The sequence below is a fragment of the Hemitrygon akajei genome, chromosome 6, assembly GCF_048418815.1.
Source record: "Hemitrygon akajei chromosome 6, sHemAka1.3, whole genome shotgun sequence".
NCBI classification, from domain to species: domain Eukaryota; kingdom Metazoa; phylum Chordata; class Chondrichthyes; order Myliobatiformes; family Dasyatidae; genus Hemitrygon; species Hemitrygon akajei.
This window is the reverse complement of record NC_133129.1, coordinates 120,580,909-120,597,652: the sequence shown is the minus strand read 5'-3', so window position 1 is coordinate 120,597,652 and position 16,744 is coordinate 120,580,909. Positions and strand designations below refer to the sequence as shown.

The 16,744-nt window shown below is 43.6% G+C and overlaps 1 protein-coding gene across 2 annotated transcripts in view; it reads left to right on the top strand.

Moving 5' to 3' along the window:
* LOC140729420 (inactive serine protease PAMR1-like) overlaps nucleotides 1-16,744 on the top strand; it is a 176,612-nt gene that overhangs the window by 154,196 nt on the left and 5,672 nt on the right. For both annotated transcript variants that reach the window (XM_073049139.1, XM_073049137.1), the window contains 4 exons: nucleotides 1,566-1,778; nucleotides 4,563-4,629; nucleotides 11,179-11,411; nucleotides 15,504-15,796. In XM_073049139.1, coding sequence (XP_072905240.1) covers nucleotides 1,566-1,778; nucleotides 4,563-4,629; nucleotides 11,179-11,411; nucleotides 15,504-15,796 — 806 coding nt within the window. The remainder of the gene's footprint in view (nucleotides 1-1,565; nucleotides 1,779-4,562; nucleotides 4,630-11,178; nucleotides 11,412-15,503; nucleotides 15,797-16,744) is intronic.

Here is a 16,744-nt window from a genome sequence, read left to right as displayed (position 1 = left end):
ATAGGAACAGGAGTTGGCCATCTGGCCCGTTGAGCCTGCTTCACTATTCAATAAGATCATGGCTGCACTAGCTACGGACTCAACTCCACACACCTACCTTCTCCCAATAACCCTTGACTCTCCTGCTAAGTAAAAATCTAACTGTGTCTTAGATAAATTTAATGAGGTAGCCTCTACTGCTTCCCTGGCAGAGAATGCCACAGATTCACTATCCAGAAAAGCAGTTTCTCTTCATCTCTGCCCTAAATCTTGAGACTATGTCCCCTATTTCTAGTGTCACGTGCAATTGGAATCAACTTTCCTGCCTCTATCTTTTATATCTCTTTCGTAATTGTATATGTTTCTGTAAGATCACCTCTCATTCATCTGAATTCCAGCTAACCTCCTCATCTCTAGAATCAACCTAGTGAACCTCCGCTATACCACCTCCAAAGCCAGTATACCCTTCCTCAAGTAGTGAGACCAGAACTGCATGCATTACCCTGTATAGCTGCACCATAACTGCCCTGCTCTTCAATTGAATACCTCCAGCAATTAAGGTCTACATTCTATTAGCCTTCCTGATAACCAGTTGCACCTTCAACAGGGTGTTTGTTGATTGATGCAAACTCAATGGGCTTAAGGCCCTGTCTCTGTGCTGTGTTCTTAATGTCATTGAAGCTGTCTAGCCTTGATGTATCTCCAGAGGATGCTTTCCTGGTGTGTTGCCGGGACACGTGTTGTCCTGCATCCCAATACCAACACTGAAGATCTGTAGAGATTTTACAGTTCTCTTGGACATTTATAAAACAGCATTGGCTCAGTTGTGTTCAAAAAGACTTCAGTATGGTTGCAGTGTTGAGATTTAACTGGAGGAAAATGCTAGTGATCAACTGTTTAAAAAAAAAGAACTGCTTATTACCTGTGGTCTGCATGATTGATGTGGCAGCAGTTATCACTGGTCCCTCTGAGCTGCACGGGTGTGCGGCTGCACAGTAACTGAAATGCCCCTGCGCACATGGCCCTTGCTACTACGCAGCTGGAATTGCCTTTTATGATAATATAATTTTGAAAATATGTTAATGTATTTGTGAAATACCCTGTGATTAATTGTGTTAATGAACATAATCCATACGTTTATTATTAAGAAAATACCACAGCCTTTACTTTGAAACATTTTAGGCCTTCAATGTATTTACATTGTCAGTGTTTCAAGCTACAACACTGTTACAAATTGTAACAATGAACACAGAATGGAAGTCAGCAACTCATTGTTAATAAACTGTTGGCCGACTGAACACCAAAGTCAGCTAAGTTTAATGGTTTGCAAAATGAGAACGATTCTCTTTGTTGTACTGTATTTAATTATACCCTTTAATCAATAAATAAAAACAAAAGTGTGTGATTTTTCCATTTCCATTCTAAATATTCATAGTATGCATATTACAAGAAATATTTAAAGAGTTGCGCAGTTTTCAGGCTGTGTAAAAATGTCCTACTTGGTGCAATAGCTGGTCCGTGCAGCTGTAAAACAAATGGAGAGAACATTGGCTGTTAATCACTGCTATGGTTGCTTCTGTGTTTAGTTCCAGAGGTGAAGCACTGCAGCGACCCTGGTGTACCAATGCATGGGCATCGAAAAATTATCCCAGGAAGTGGGAAAATGCACCAGGGGCATGCCATCTTGGGCACCATTGTGCGCTTTACCTGCAATTACTCATTTGTTCTGAGTGGCAGCCCACAGATAACATGCCAAAAAGACGGGACGTGGACAGAAACACGGCCAAGGTGTATTAAAGGTAACTCAGTAAGTCCTGTTTTGTGTTCAGTGCTGTGTAACATGTTATAGGTCGAAAACTAGTTGTTGTGTGAAATGCTTAACTGTTGGGGACTAACTATAAGATTCATGGAGTAGGAATTTTGATATTGGGTGCCTGAGTGTTGGAGCAAGATGCTACAACAACCCTTGGAGTAAATTTTACAAGTTGGTCTAATAATTCACTGATAGGAACAGGGTGGAAAGGTAAGTTTTTGGAGGAAATTAACTGGGGCCCTGAGAAAGTAGACCTCTGTTTCCAGTTCTCTTCTATCATTGTTGCCATGGTGATCATCCCAAATTTAGCCTCAAATATTGTGGGAAGAAAAGGTTTAGAAGGAAGTAGGTAAGGAAATAAAGCTGAAACCAACTGTAAGTCCTGGTAAAGTAATGGATTACATTATCAGGAGCTGTTGCTGGGTCTTGTGATTAATTCAGCTTTGAACATAAGAAAATCCGTAGAAGCTGGAAATCTGAATTAAAAGTAGAAAATGATTTGTTTTTTATTGCTTCTACTTTGGTGATTCATATTATTAGTGCGGAGTAATTTTACACTCAAAATTAAGGAAAATGACATGATCGCACTGTGACTCGATAACACTCAGAGGGTGGTGGAGATGTGGAAGGAGCAGGCAGAGGGAAGAGATAGAGACAGGTACATTTTCAAGGCCTTAAAGACATTTCTGCAGGTTCATGGACAGGAAAGATTATAGGCAAATAGGCTAAATGCAGAGAAATGGGAGTAACTCAGGGAGGCACTTTGATTGGCATGGATGAGTTGGGCCAAAGGATCTGTTTCCATGCTCTATGATTCTAAAAGAACCTTAATGTAACTCTTTAAAATTGCAAAGATTAACATCTAGCAATCCCTCAGTAACTTGCCGTCTGCCTTGATTACACTGTACAACTCCATCTGCATTTCCCAGTTAAGTAAAATATATGTAGATAAGATACAAGAGGAAATTCCTTCCCACACTGTCTGATCAAAGTTATCTGCCAACACTGAAGTAGAAGGTTTTGACATAGTATAGAATCAGAGATATAGCAATTTGTACAACACACAACTCCCATATTATTCCGCAGAGGAAGCATTCCCTAAAACACCAGACTCTGTGAAAATGTAGTTATTTTAGAAACCATGCTGCATTCCACTAGATGCCTGCTGCAGGCAACTGTTACACGAGGAAGAACAGACCAATTTAATCAGTTCCTCGTCAGATTAATTCATGATATGCTCACAGCAAGTGGATAGAACACAGAGTGGAATTGGTCAGACCCGACATAAACCACTTTGTCGAGCATTTCCACCCCAGTCACCTACAGCAGGATTTCCTAGTGGCCAACCATCTTAATTCCTATCCCATTCCCATTCCATCATGATGGTCCTTGGCCTCCTCTTTTGCCAGGATGGAGGAACAACAGCTCATATTCTATTGAGGTAGCTTCCAACCTGATGGCAAGTTACCTTCTGGTAAAAAAAAAATCCCTGCCCCTTTTCTCTTCTTCTATTTCCCACCTGCCTATCACCTCCCCCAGTGCCCCTCTTTCTTCCCTATCTCCCATGGTCCACTCTCCTCTCCTATCAGATTCCTTCTTCTCTAGCTCTTGACCTTTCCCACCCGCCTGGCCTCACTTAACACCTTCTAGCTAATCCTCCTTCCCCTCCCCCACACTTTTAGTCTGGTGTCTCCCCCCTTCCTTTCCAGTCCTGAAGAAGAGCCTCAGTCTGAAATGTCGACTGTTTGTTCATTTCCACAGATGCTGCTCCACCGCTGAGTTCCTCCAGCATTTTTGTGTGTTGCTCTGGGTAAAACTCTACCACTGAATTGTTTTCACGCCAGATGAGGTTTCAACACTGGTTAAAACCACATTTGATGTATTCTCTACAGTTCTAGTCACCACTCTGTTCAGAAACATGTGATTGTGCCAGAGAAAGCGCAGCAGAGATTCACCAGGAATGCGCCTGGATTGAAGGACTTTAGTTTTGGAGAGGGATTGGTTAGGCTGGTCTTGTTTTCCCTGAGGTACAGAGAGAGAACTATATGGGTATGGATAGGGTAGATAGCCAGCATCTCTTTTCCATGAGAGGGACATGGGTCTAAGTTGAGAGGGGAGGGTTTTAAAAGGAATTTGTGGGGAAGAGTTTTTACGGAGTAGGCTGGTTGGCACCTGGAACTCACTGCCAGAGGAGGAGGTGGAATCAGATGTGAACTCCAGGTTTAAGGAGATCTTCAGACAGCTGCTTAAAAAGGCATGGCAGAATAGAACATGACCCTAGTGTGGGGAAATGGATTAGTGTAGATAGGCAAACTGGTCAGCACAGACATCATGGGCAGAAGGGCCAGTTTCTGTGTTGTACAACTCTGACTCTATTAGGGGGAAATTTTCCTCTGAAGATCTGCCTTTTGTAGCGTTATAAGACAGAAGCAGGCTCTCTGGCCCATCAAGTTCACACTATCAGTCACCCATTTACCCTAATCCTACATTAATCCCATTTTTTATTCTCCCCACGTTCCCATCAACTCTTCCTTCAACCAATCACCTACATACAAGGGACAGTTCACAGTGGGCATTTACCCTACATGTGGGAGAAAACCAGAGCCCGCAGGGGAAACTCAGGCAGTCAAAGGGGTACAAACTCTACGTGGACAGTGCTGGACCTCAGGAATGAACCGGGTCTCTTGGGCAGTGAATATAGCTTATGCCACTGCACCACCCACTGTTTCCTTTTGCTGTTGGGGCTGATGTGTATTTCTTTCTGTTTCAGCTTGCAAGCAACCCAAGCTCCCTAACTTGGTGAAACAGAAAGTTCTGTCGACACAGCCTCAGACCAGGTGAGATTGCCCGATGCCTGTTGTGAGATTGCAATATAATATCCCGAGGCCTGGCCGTCGGTGCTCCCTCTTCACGGATACAGGCCTGTTTTGATCACTGCTGGACTCCTACTCTGATCACATGTTTGGGCAGCCTCAGGCGTTCTGCCAACCCCTGTGGTCAGAAGTTAAAGTCCACTCAAAGATCGAGAGCCTGCGTCTCAGTCACCCATCACCCCTCTGCTCCATGAGTGACATTGGATGCCAGTTGCCACGTTCTACTCTCTTTGTTTACAAATCCTCCTTTAACTCACCTTTCCCCGTCTCTACCAGCCTTTGACACACATACACTTCCGTTCCTTGTCTCTTGGTCATTTCTCCCCCTTTGCCAGTTGTGTCTTCCACAGCCACAGTAGCAAAGTCTGGAGATCCCCTCCTGAATTTCCTCTTCCCTCTCTTTTAAGATGCTCCCAAAGACTGATCTGATTGACAAAGCTTCTGGTTATCTTCCCCAACTTTTTGCTCTGCAGCACCGTATCAATGTGTTTGATCAAATTGTATTTGGGAGTATAGACCTGTGGGGTTTACTTCAGTGGTAGACAAATTATTGGAGAGTATTCTTGGAGACAGGATCTACAAGTGTTTGGAGAAGTATAGTCTGATTAGGGATAGTCAGCATGGCTTTGTGAGGGGCAGATCATGCCTTACGATCTGATAGAACTCTGAGGATGTTACAAAGCACATTAATGAAGGTAAAGCAGTGGATGCAGTGTATATGGATTTTAGTAAGGTGTTTGATAAGGTTCCCCATGGTAAGCTCATTCAGAAAGTCAGGAGGTATGGGATCTAGGGAAACTGGCGTGTGGACTCAGAATTGTCTTGCTCACTGAAAGCAGATTGAGCGTGTTCTCTTTGGAGGTCAGTGTTCTGCAGGGATCTGTTCTGGGACCCCTCCTCTGTATTTTGTATAAGTGACTTGGATGAGGAAGTGGAAGGGTGGATTAGTAAATTTGCAGATGACACGAAGGTTGGTGGAGTTGTGGATATGTTGTTGTAGGTTGCAGTGGGATATTGGCTGGATGCAGGGATGGGATTAGAAGGGACAGATAGAGTTCAACTCAGAAAAGTGTGAAGTGATTTATCTGTACGAAAGGGCGAATTGGAAGACAGGCTATAGGGTTAATAGCAGGATCCTTGGCAGTGGAGAGAGACAGAGGAATCTTGGGGGTCCCTGTTCATAGATTCCTCAAACTTGCTGCTCGTTGATAGGGTTCTTGTGGTGTGTTGACCTTCATTAGTCAGGGGATTGAGCTCAAGAGCCACAAAGAAATATTGCAGCTCTATAAAGTCCTGGTTAGACTGCACTTGGAATATTGGGTTAAGCTCTAGTCATCTCACTTTATGAACAATGTGAAAGATTTAGAGAGATTTACCTGGATGTTTCCTGGGCTAGAGGACGTGTCTTATGAAGATGGGTTGAGCAAGCTAGGACTTTTCTCTTTGGAGTGAACGAGGGTGTTGGGTGACAGTCTACAAAATGATAAGCGGCACGAATCAAATGGATAGCTGGAGACTTTTCTGGGTTTGGAAATGACTTTTTCCCGTTTTGGAAATGACTAATACAAGGGGGCATTTTTTAAGGTGATTGGTGGAAAGTATAGAGGAGGTGTCAGAGTTGTTTACACGGAGAGGGATGGGTATGTGGAATGCCCTGCCAGGGGTGGTGGCATAGTGGCATTTAAGAAATTCTTAGATTGGCACGTAGATGATTGAAAAATGGATGGTCATGTAGGAGGGAGAAGTTAGATTGATCTTGGAACAGGTTAAAATTCTGACACAACAGTATAAGCCAAAGGGTCTTTACTGTGCTGAAGTGGTCTATGCTCTACGTAAAACATTGCAGGACAACTTGCACAGTAAGTGAGATACGTGGGTGCTTTTGTTATTGTGTTATTTACATGTAGGTAGATGCTGACATGGGAATAGTGGGACAAGGGTAGTGCCTCGAGCCAGTGTTTGCATTCAACAAGGTCATGGCTGATGTCTGATCTAAATTGCATTCCTTCATTCAGTGAACAAAAAGCTATTGTCAACGAGGCAGTGCAATGGTGCAAATGCCGTATAGCTCCAGAGACTCAGGATGCTGCCCTCGGGCGCTGGGCCTGTGCTGTCTGCATGTTCTCTCTGCTCCATTTTCTTTCCACATAAATGCAGCCTTGTAGGTTAATTGTTGCTGCTGCCTCAGTCATCCTGAATGGGTAGAGCCTGTGGCAGGAGTTGATGAGTTTTGTGAGAGAGTATAGCTTACGGGTGAACCAGGCGATGGGACTGATGGGAACGTTCAGAGTCAACTGAATGACCTCCTATGTTGTAAGGAGAGATGAAATTATGGGATTTAGATTAAACCTCTGTCCCTAATGATGATCATTCTTTTTTGAAGAAAGTTCAAAGCTACTACCACTTTTTGATTGCAGCACCTTTTCCCCAATTTCAGTCAGATGGCACTTCTTAAACAGTACTTCCCACCCAAGTCCTACGCATCTGCGCCGCTCCCTATTCTATCAGCTCCCTATTTTGGATTCCTGATCATACACCCCTTTACTTCCTGAATTTAAATAAGTTTGTGGAATCTTTTATCATAATTGAATTCTTGGATTCCCTGAAAAAAATATAGCACTTCCTCCAAGGAAGATATTGCCCAGAAGTTCCTCCATGGGTGCATAATGCTGAATAAAGGAGGAGTAGTCTGTGAGAGCAACACACACAAAATGCTGGTGGAATGCAGCAGGCCACCAGCATTTTGTGTGTGTTGCTTGAATTTCCAGCATCTGCAGATTTCCTTGTGTTCATAGTCTGTGAGATATTTCCTCTAATAGTAAAACCCTCTGCTGTTTACTTTTGAGGTTCTTAATAAACTGTTAGGCGATGAATTTGGAGGCATGAATCATTCTGAAGGTGCCATGCATAGAAGCGTTTACCATCTTCCTGGTGCAAATACTTTATACTGCTCCATCCCTAAGAATTCCAATTCTCTAGCTATAAAGCCCACAATTCTCTAAACCGTTTGATCCTTTACTACACCTGGTAATGACATTTTGAAGGTCTATTTCACTAAGTCCTGGTCTCTTTGTATACCCACTCCCTTTGCACCATTTTGAATGTTGTAACTTCCAAGGGTTCAGATGGAGCCAATTCCCTCATGTTTTCCAAAAATGAAATGCATATGGCACAATTTAGGAACATAATAACAAGGCGGCACTGTGGTGCAGTGGCTAGAGTCACTGCCACATAGCTCCTAAGTTCCAGGGTTAATCATGATCTCAAGTGCAATCTGTGCGGAGTTTTCCCTTTCTTGATGTTACTGTATGGGTTTCCTCCTGGTGCTTTGGTTCCTTCCACATCCCAAAGACAGGCAGGTTGGTAGATTAATAGGCCACTGTTGATTGTCCCTAGTGCAAAGATAAATCATTGAATCAGGAGGTGATTTCATGTGGAAATAAAATGGACAAATACAAACGGGCCTGATTGTCAGCAGTGACCTGATGGACCAATTGGTATATTCTGCTGCGTGACTGTATCTCTAAGTGGCATGGACAAAAGTGGGCTATCCAGCTCCTTGATCCTGCTTTGCCATTACTTACAATTGATTTCTGTTCAGCATTATCACCTATCCCTGCTTCCCTCAGCTATCAATCTTGAGTGAGCACAGTATCTGAGCACTATAGCCCTCAGGACAGAGAATTCGGATGTTTCCACACCTAAGTGAAGACATCTCTCCTCAAGTCAGAGCTAAATAGCCTATCCTTTTACCTTGAAATTGTCCTGATTTTCGACTCTTCAGTCAGGGAAATACCATTCTTGTCAATCCTTTAAGCATATTGTAAGACTTTACTCATTGGAGTAAACTGTTAATGATCTGTACTAAGGATCAGAATCAGATTTAATGTCACTGGCACATGTCATGATATTGCACTCATTCACATTGCCTCTCACCTGTATGTCTTTCAAAGAAGGCATTTCATCTCATTAGTTAGTGTGGACATAGCTGAGGTCCCCAGAAGGGCAGTCTGGTTGTACCCTATCAATTTGGTACCAGCTAGATAATCCTTCTTGTCTCTTGACCTCAGCCAATTTCTTAAAGAATTCAATAATATGTGTTCGATTCCATATGATTTAACTTGGACTGTTCTCAAATGCATATAAAGCCATTTAAATACCATCTGTAGATACTCTTCAATCTGTCTCTTCACATTTTTTTTATTTGTTCATCTGGTATGATCTTTACTGAGGTTTACTAATGATTTACTAGTGGGTACAGGATATCCCAGGCAATCTGAATGTGTTCAAGTTTCAATCACTCTTAATTAGACGCAGACTAACAATTTTCTATCCATTTTCTCTAATGTTAATACAAAGACAAAATAGTTAACCAATATGACCCCAATTTCCATATTGCCATTTAAATCTTACTGTTATCCTGATTCTGAAGGTTCCATATTATACCCAGTAGTCTTTTAATGTGATACAACCATGTTTATATTGATATATTTACACAATTATTTTCAGGTTCTCTTTCTGTACAGCCTACCTGCATCTTGTGCCCTTTTCTGTATAACTCCCATCAGGATGAGTGGCAGTTTTAAACTTTCTTTCTATAATGTCCACCTTTTGAGCCATTCACTACTGGTTGATTTAGCCTTAAGAAGTAAATCAGAATTGGGTTTCATATCACCATCATATGTCATGAAAGTCAGCTGGTGTGGTATACTGCATCCGGTGCTCCCGGTGTGGCCTTTTATATACTGGTGAGACCCGATGCAGACTGGGAGACCGTTTTGTTGAACACCTACGCTCAGTCCGCCAGAGAAAGCAGGATCTCTCAGTGGCCACACATTTTAATTCAATGTCCCATTCCCATTCTGATATGTCTATCCATGGCCTCCTCTATTGTCAAAATGAATCCAAACTCAGGTTGGAGGAACAACACCTTATATACCGGCTGGGTAGCCTCCAACCTGATGCAATGAATATTGACCTCTAATTTCCGTTAATGCCCCTCCTCCCCTTCTTACCCCATCCCTGACATATTTAGTTGTTTGCCTGTTCTCCATCTGCCTCTGGTGCTTTCCTCCCCCTTTCTTTCTCCTGAGGCCTCCCGTCCCATGATCCTTTCCCTTCTCCAGCTCTGTATCACTTTCGCCAATCACCTTTCCAGCTCTTAGCTTCATCCCACCCCCTCCGGTCTTCTCCTATCATTTCGCATTTCCCCCTCCCCCCACTACTTTCAAATCTCTTACTATCTTTCCTTTTGGTTAGTCCTGACGAAGGGTCTCGGCCTGAAACGTTGACAGTGCTTCTCCTTATAGATGCTGCCTGGCCTGCTGTGTTCCACCAGCATTTTGTGTGTGTTGTCATGAAATTTGTTGTCTTTGCGGCAACAGTACATTGAAATACATAATAACAGAAAAAAACTGTGTATTACAGTAAGTATATCCAGTATATGTTAAATCGTTAAATTAAATAATTAGTGCAAAAATAGAAATAAGAAGTATTGAGGTACTGTTCATGGGTTTAATGTCCATTCAGAAATCAGATGACAGAGGGCAAGAAGCTGTTTCTGAATTATTGAGTGTGTGCCTTCTTCCTGATGAAAAGAGGCCATGTCCTGGGTGATAGGGGTCCTTAATGATGGTTGCTGCCTTTTTAAGGCATCACTCCTTGTTGAAGATGTTCTGGATATTTCGGAGGCTAGTGCCCAGGATGGAACTCTGTGCAGCTTATTTCACTGCTTTGCAGCAGCCCCCTCCATACCAGACGGTGATGCAGCCGGTTAGAATGCTCTCCACGGTACGTCTGTAGAAATGTGCGAGTGTGTTTGGTGACCAAATCATATTTGTTTTCAATATCCTAAACCTATTGAAGTTGTATCATTTTACCTGCAAACTAATCTGGCTATTGAATTGAATAGACGATGTTCTTAACCATAACCATTTTTAAAAAAGGAAAGTGGGCACAGGAAATTCTTTATACCAACCCCTTTCTGACCTTCCCCACCTTGAAGAGGAACAGCCAATGTTTGGACTAAGCTGTACCGATATCCCTTGCCCTTCCTCATGTTTCAGAGTGCCCGCAGTTCATGCTCCAACTCGGTAACTCTGAGCTTGACATTCAAGCCACTTGTGTACTCGTATTTGCAGGGAGTTGAGCTGGCTGCAAACTCTCACAAACCCTGCCTAAGTGTATCTGTTATATATTACACTTAATATTTAGTTCATTTAAATTTTGTGTCACAGGCTAACTTGCAACAAGCACTAAAATTTGGGACATAATTTTAACTGATAAATCAAGCTTCTACAAACTCTCACCAAAAGTTCAGCCTTACACTGTGTAGGCTCCATTGTCGTTCTGATACCCTGTGTGAACTGATTCCATGAAACTATACACGGGCAATCCCTTTGACACACTTTCAGACTGACACAAGATTCTACGATCAAATCTTTTGAGTAGCGCTATTTGTCAGAGTAACGTGACATAATAAGACTGAGGACCTTTGCTTGTTTTCATCAACAGGAGGACACCACTTCACCGGCTACTGGCCACCATTCTAGACAAGGAGCACTCCCAAATCTCACCCACGAAAGCCCCAGTACAGCATGTCGGGAATCTCCCATCAGGATTCTATCATCCTCATACTCAGCTGGAGTATGAGTGCATCTCTCCGTTCTACAGGCGCCTTGGAAGCAGGAAGAGAACGTGTCTCAAGACAGGCAAATGGAGTGGCCGATCACCATTGTGTATTCCCAGTAAGTATGGCTCCAGATAAATGACATTTAGGTTCCAACCTTTTTGGTGGTAAAATGGAAAAGGGTGTTTGAAAAGCTCATTTTTTTATGTACTGTCGGCCCTCCTTATCCGCGAGGGAATGGTTCTGGGACCCCCCGCAGATACCAAAAACGCGGATGCTCAAGTCCCTTATATAAAATGGCGTAGTATTTGCATATAATCTACAAACATCCTCCCGTATACTTTAAATCAATGTCACCTTGGCATCAGCCGATCCCGATTCCCCCGTGATCTTTAAGTTCTTGAGGCTGTAGTGCTTTAATCATCCCTTACTAGCCTTAAGCTCCTTCCTCTCGCTCATAACACAAGTAGCGAATGAACGAGACGTGAGGCGAGCAATGCTCAACTTCTAGGTTTTCCCGATCCGCGAATGGTTGAACCCGCTGATAAGGAGGGCCGGCTGTGGTATGATATCCGATGAGACTGGACAGATAGATGCAGGAAGGATGATCCTGATGGCTGGAAGTAGGAAGCTATAGGAGATAGCCTAAGTATATGGATTAGGCCATTTAGGAATGAGCTGAGGAGACATTTCCTCACTTGGAAGGTGGTGGACCTGTGGAATTCTGTACCAGAGAAAGCAGTGAAGGCTATATCATTAATTCCATTCAAGGAGGAAGCAGATATCATTTAAAGGCCAAGGATAGCGAGGTCTATGGGGAACAAAGCAGATGATCAGGCGTGACCTTATTGAATGACAGAACAAACTTGAAGGGCTGAAGGATCACCTCCCCTGCCTATTTCCTTTGCTTCTATGTGTCGAAGTAAATCGACTCCAGAGACCAGACTTCAAGCAGTGATACGTTTATCCAGCAGAGTGTTACACAGCAATTTTGGCATATAGTTATACTGCTGGACAGGCAAATACCAGCACACAAGTGAATCTTTTACACAGGCAGATACATGTAACTAGGAACAAGTAAGTACTGTACATCCGTTACACAAGGTACTTTTAATCATATAATCATAGACAGACAAGGACCAGAATCGATGGGCCAAATGGCCTAATTCTGCTCCTTTATCTTATGGTCTTAAATGTAAATAAGTGTCTACGTTTGTCTTTTTGGCCATCTGCACACAGTGCTGCATCCTGATTGTGAAAGGCTGTCTGCAGGCCTAAGCTTAGGACATTGGGTTACAGAAGTTCATTGGGATACGGTTCAAATGGATAAAAATGCAAGTTAGCTACTTTGTTCATTACCCCTTTTGCTGCCCCTTCTCCCACACCATGTTTGGAGGCTATCCCTTTAAAAAAGGTCGTGGTACATAAGCAAGTAAATCAAACTGTAATAAAGGCTCCTGCAGAGGCAATGTTATTAGTTATTGATCTGTTACTGTCTGTGAAAAGCTTTTGTTCATCGGCCATCCAGACGGATCGTTCCATACACAAGTACAGAAGGAAAAAGAACAGAATGGAGAATATAGTACTACAGTAATAGAGAATATAGTGCAAAAAGGTGCAAGGGCCGTGCTGAGTAACTTTGTGAGCTCACGAGTTCTTTACCATACAAGAAGTCCATTCAAAAATCTTATAACAGTATGATGGAAACTGTCCTTGGGACAGGAGGTGCATGTTCTTAAGCTTTTGTCTCTTCTGCCTGCTGGAAGAGGAGAAAGGAAGAAGGCTAGGGTGGGAGGAGTCCCGGATTATGTTGGTAACGTTGCCCAGGTAGCAGGAGGAGTGGACAGAGCCATTGAAAGGGAGTCTGTTTCCTATGCATGGCCACTCTCTGCAATTTCTGCTTTGCACAGAGAAGTTTCCATACCACACCGTGGTGCATCCAAATAGGTTACTGGCAATTTCATTAGTTTGAAGCATTAAGGACGGATTTAAAGAGTGCAATGTGAATGGTAGGCTTTGCAACAGGTGGAGGATTTCTTTTCATATTTTCCTGTTTTGCTTTTCAAATGAATCTGAGGCTATAGTAACTGTTTGCTAGATCATATAGAGAAAAAAATAAAGAGCTATTCTGCTAAAATGTGACCGTTAATTTGAAACCTTTGATGAAGGTATAAGATTTCCAAAAGGTTGGTCAGAAGAGGTTTTAACTTTACAAGGAAATTAAGGATAAAAACACTGGAAAAGAAGTTCCAAAATGCCTGAAATCGGTGGGTCGTGGATCAGGAGAGGATGGGGATGGGGATGGTGACGGGTGGAGAGATGATTGCAGTGCGACTGGGGAGGGGGAGCATGAAGGGGTGACTGAAGAACAACAGTTGTTGGGGTGAGAAACTCTGGGCTGGAGTGGGCATGGTTGGCGAGGGGTTAGGAGTGCTGTGAAGTGGGAACAGGGTGGTGGTGGGAATCAGAAAAGGATCAGTTGAATGTGGTCAGGCGTAGGATCTGGGAAAATGAGAACCAGAGGAAAAGTGTGCCACATAAAGGAATGTACCTGTAGAAACTATTGGGAATTTGCTTCATCTTGCCTGTCATATATTTCTCATATCATCTTTGTCCTCCTAACTTCTCTCTTAAGTGCACAAGATGGTCATCAAGAGATCCACTAGTTTTCATTCTTTGTGCATAGTGTATACCTCCCTCTTTTTCTTAACTAGAGCCTCAATATCTCTCAATAGAGGGAAATAATTTCCCTCTTCTACCCAATTAATCCATTAGTTATGTTAAACACATCTTCCATTACCTTCTTCTCAGGCAGTTCTTCAGGATGGAGGATGACTTGCCTCTTTGGTGGTGACCCCTAGGTGCAGAAGGGGAGTAGTTGTAAGGTGATGGAACCCCTCCACCTCTAATGCAGGTCTTCTGAGTACTCTAATCCATGTCCTTGATGCTGTCAATAACAGGCTGAGTGTATGAGGGCGTCTGATGCCTCTGGGGTTGCTCTTTTGAAGGGTAATCTTATTAAACTCTTGTGGATACTGAAAGGCCTGGATAGAGTGGATGTGGAGAGATGTTTCCATTAGCTAAAGAGACTTTGGTCTAAGATAGATAGATAGATAGATAGATACTTTATTCATCCCCATGGGGAAATTCAACTTTTTTCCAATGTCCCATACACTTGTTGTAGCAAAACTAATTACATACAATACTTAACTCAGTAAAGAATATGATATGCATCTAAATCACTATCTCAAAAAGCATTAATAATAGCTTTTAAAAAGTTCTTAAGTCCTGGCGGTAGAATTGTAAAGCCTAATGGCATTGGGGAGTATTGACCTCTTCATCCTGTCTGAGGAGCATTGCATCGATAGTAACCTGTCGCTGAAACTGCTTCTCTGTCTCTGGATGGAGCTATGTAGAGGATGTTCAGAGTTATCCATAATTGACCGTAGCCTACTCAGCGCCCTTCGCTCAGCTACCGATGTTAAACTCTCCAGTACTTTGCCCACGCCAGAGCCCGCCTTCCTTACCAGCTTATTAAGACGTGAGGCGTCCCTCTTCTTAATGCTTCCTCCCCAACACGCCACCACAAAGAAGAGGGCGCTCTCCACAACTGACCTATAGAACATCTTCAGCATCTCACTACAGACATTGATGGTTTCAGCAAAAAGGTACTGATATGAGAAGGAATTTCTTCAGCCAGAAGATGTAATCCATTGCCACAGAGACCGTGGAGGCCAAGTCATTGGGTGTATTTAAGGCAGATTGTTGGGTTCTTGGTTGTAAAGTGTTAACTGGGAGAAGGTGGGGGAATGAGGTTGTAAAGTAATCAGCCATGATTAATAGCAGAGCAGACTTGGTGGGCCAAATGGGATAAAACTGTTCTTATATCAGTCCTGATGAAGGGTCTCGGCCTGAAATGTTGACTGTTTATTGCTCTCCATTGATCCTACCTGACTCGCTGAGTTTCTCCTGCATTTTGTGTGCCACTCAAGATTTACAGCATCTGCAGAATCTCTTTGTGCCCAATACCTTATGGTCCGATGGTTTATTATTATAATACTTCTAGATGCTCCAACTTCTAGGTATATATCATTGTATTGTGGTGTGGTGCTCAGACTGACTGCGACCTTTCTCTTTGGCCTCATGTCTCGTGTGTCTCCCTGAAGAGTAACATTCACCCTGCCTTTCTCTCTTTCTCCCCGATCTGCAGTCTGTGGAAAGCTGGGCAACTTCAGCCGACAGAACCTGGCCTCGATAGCCTGGCCCTGGCAGGCTGCGCTCTACCAGAAGGTGTCCCAGACCAGCAATGAGATTGTCAGCGGGCACTCCTGGTTTCTGGCCTGCAGTGGGGCAGTTCTCAATGAGCGCAGCGTGGTGGTAGCTGCCCATTGCGTGACGGAGCTGGGCAAGGCGGCGCTCATCAATACGGCGGATCTGATGGTGGTCCTGGGGAAGTACTTCTACGATGAAGCAAAGCAGGAGGAGAGCCGGCAGTACCTGCAGGTAGGTCCTGAAGGGGAAGGGAGCTCCCCTGGCGATCAGACTCTGAAGGGACAGTACTCATTGCTCTGACGTGTAATCTAAGAACCCCTTTCCCCATTGTTGAATGAACCAGCAGACTACTTTGTCCTCTAGACATTCACTATTGGACATGGGTTACGTTTCACAGTGTCGCTGAACTACTTAGCAAGCAATCAGTCCTTTATTCACCGAGTCATTGCTGATTATCACTGATTCCACACTAATCCCATTAACTTCTCCAGTTTCTACCACTTCCTTGGTCAATAGACCCACCAAATCTGCGTGTCTTGCGGACCGGGGGGGGGGGGGGGGGTAGTGTGAGGAAACTGGAAAACCAGGGTATCCAGGGGAAACATTTGACAGAGACAGTGGCAGAGGCCATGACTGAGCCCAGGTCACTGGAGCTGTGAGATCCTACCAGTCATTCTCATTGCCAGTACTCAATGTTCTGTCTAACTGATGCTGAAGGTGTTTCCCCACAAGAATTAACAAAGCTAGTGGCTGATATATGAGGGTGACCCTTCTAGAGAACTATGCATGAAGAAGGCAGGGGTGGGTGTAAGGAAACAATGTTAAGAAGGGGAGAGAAGGACGCCACGGCCCCTGGAACTGGGAGCAACTGCACTATCCGCAGTAGCATTTTGTTGCCCAGAGTCTATCACCATTTCTGCTCTTCCTGAGGTGCAAACTTTCCCTAGGAGTACATGCTGGGGTTGGGAGGAGCTGTACCTATCACCAATAGGGCAATGCAGAGGGAGCTGCACAGGGAATGTGCTGACTACTAGCTCATCCTGAAGGGCAGAGACACAAGAGATTCAGAAATACTGAGCAACACGCACAAAATGCCGGGGGAACTCAACAGGCCAGGCAGCGTCTACGGAAATGAATAAACAGTTGATGTTTTATTTCTCTCCTCTAGATGCTGCCTCG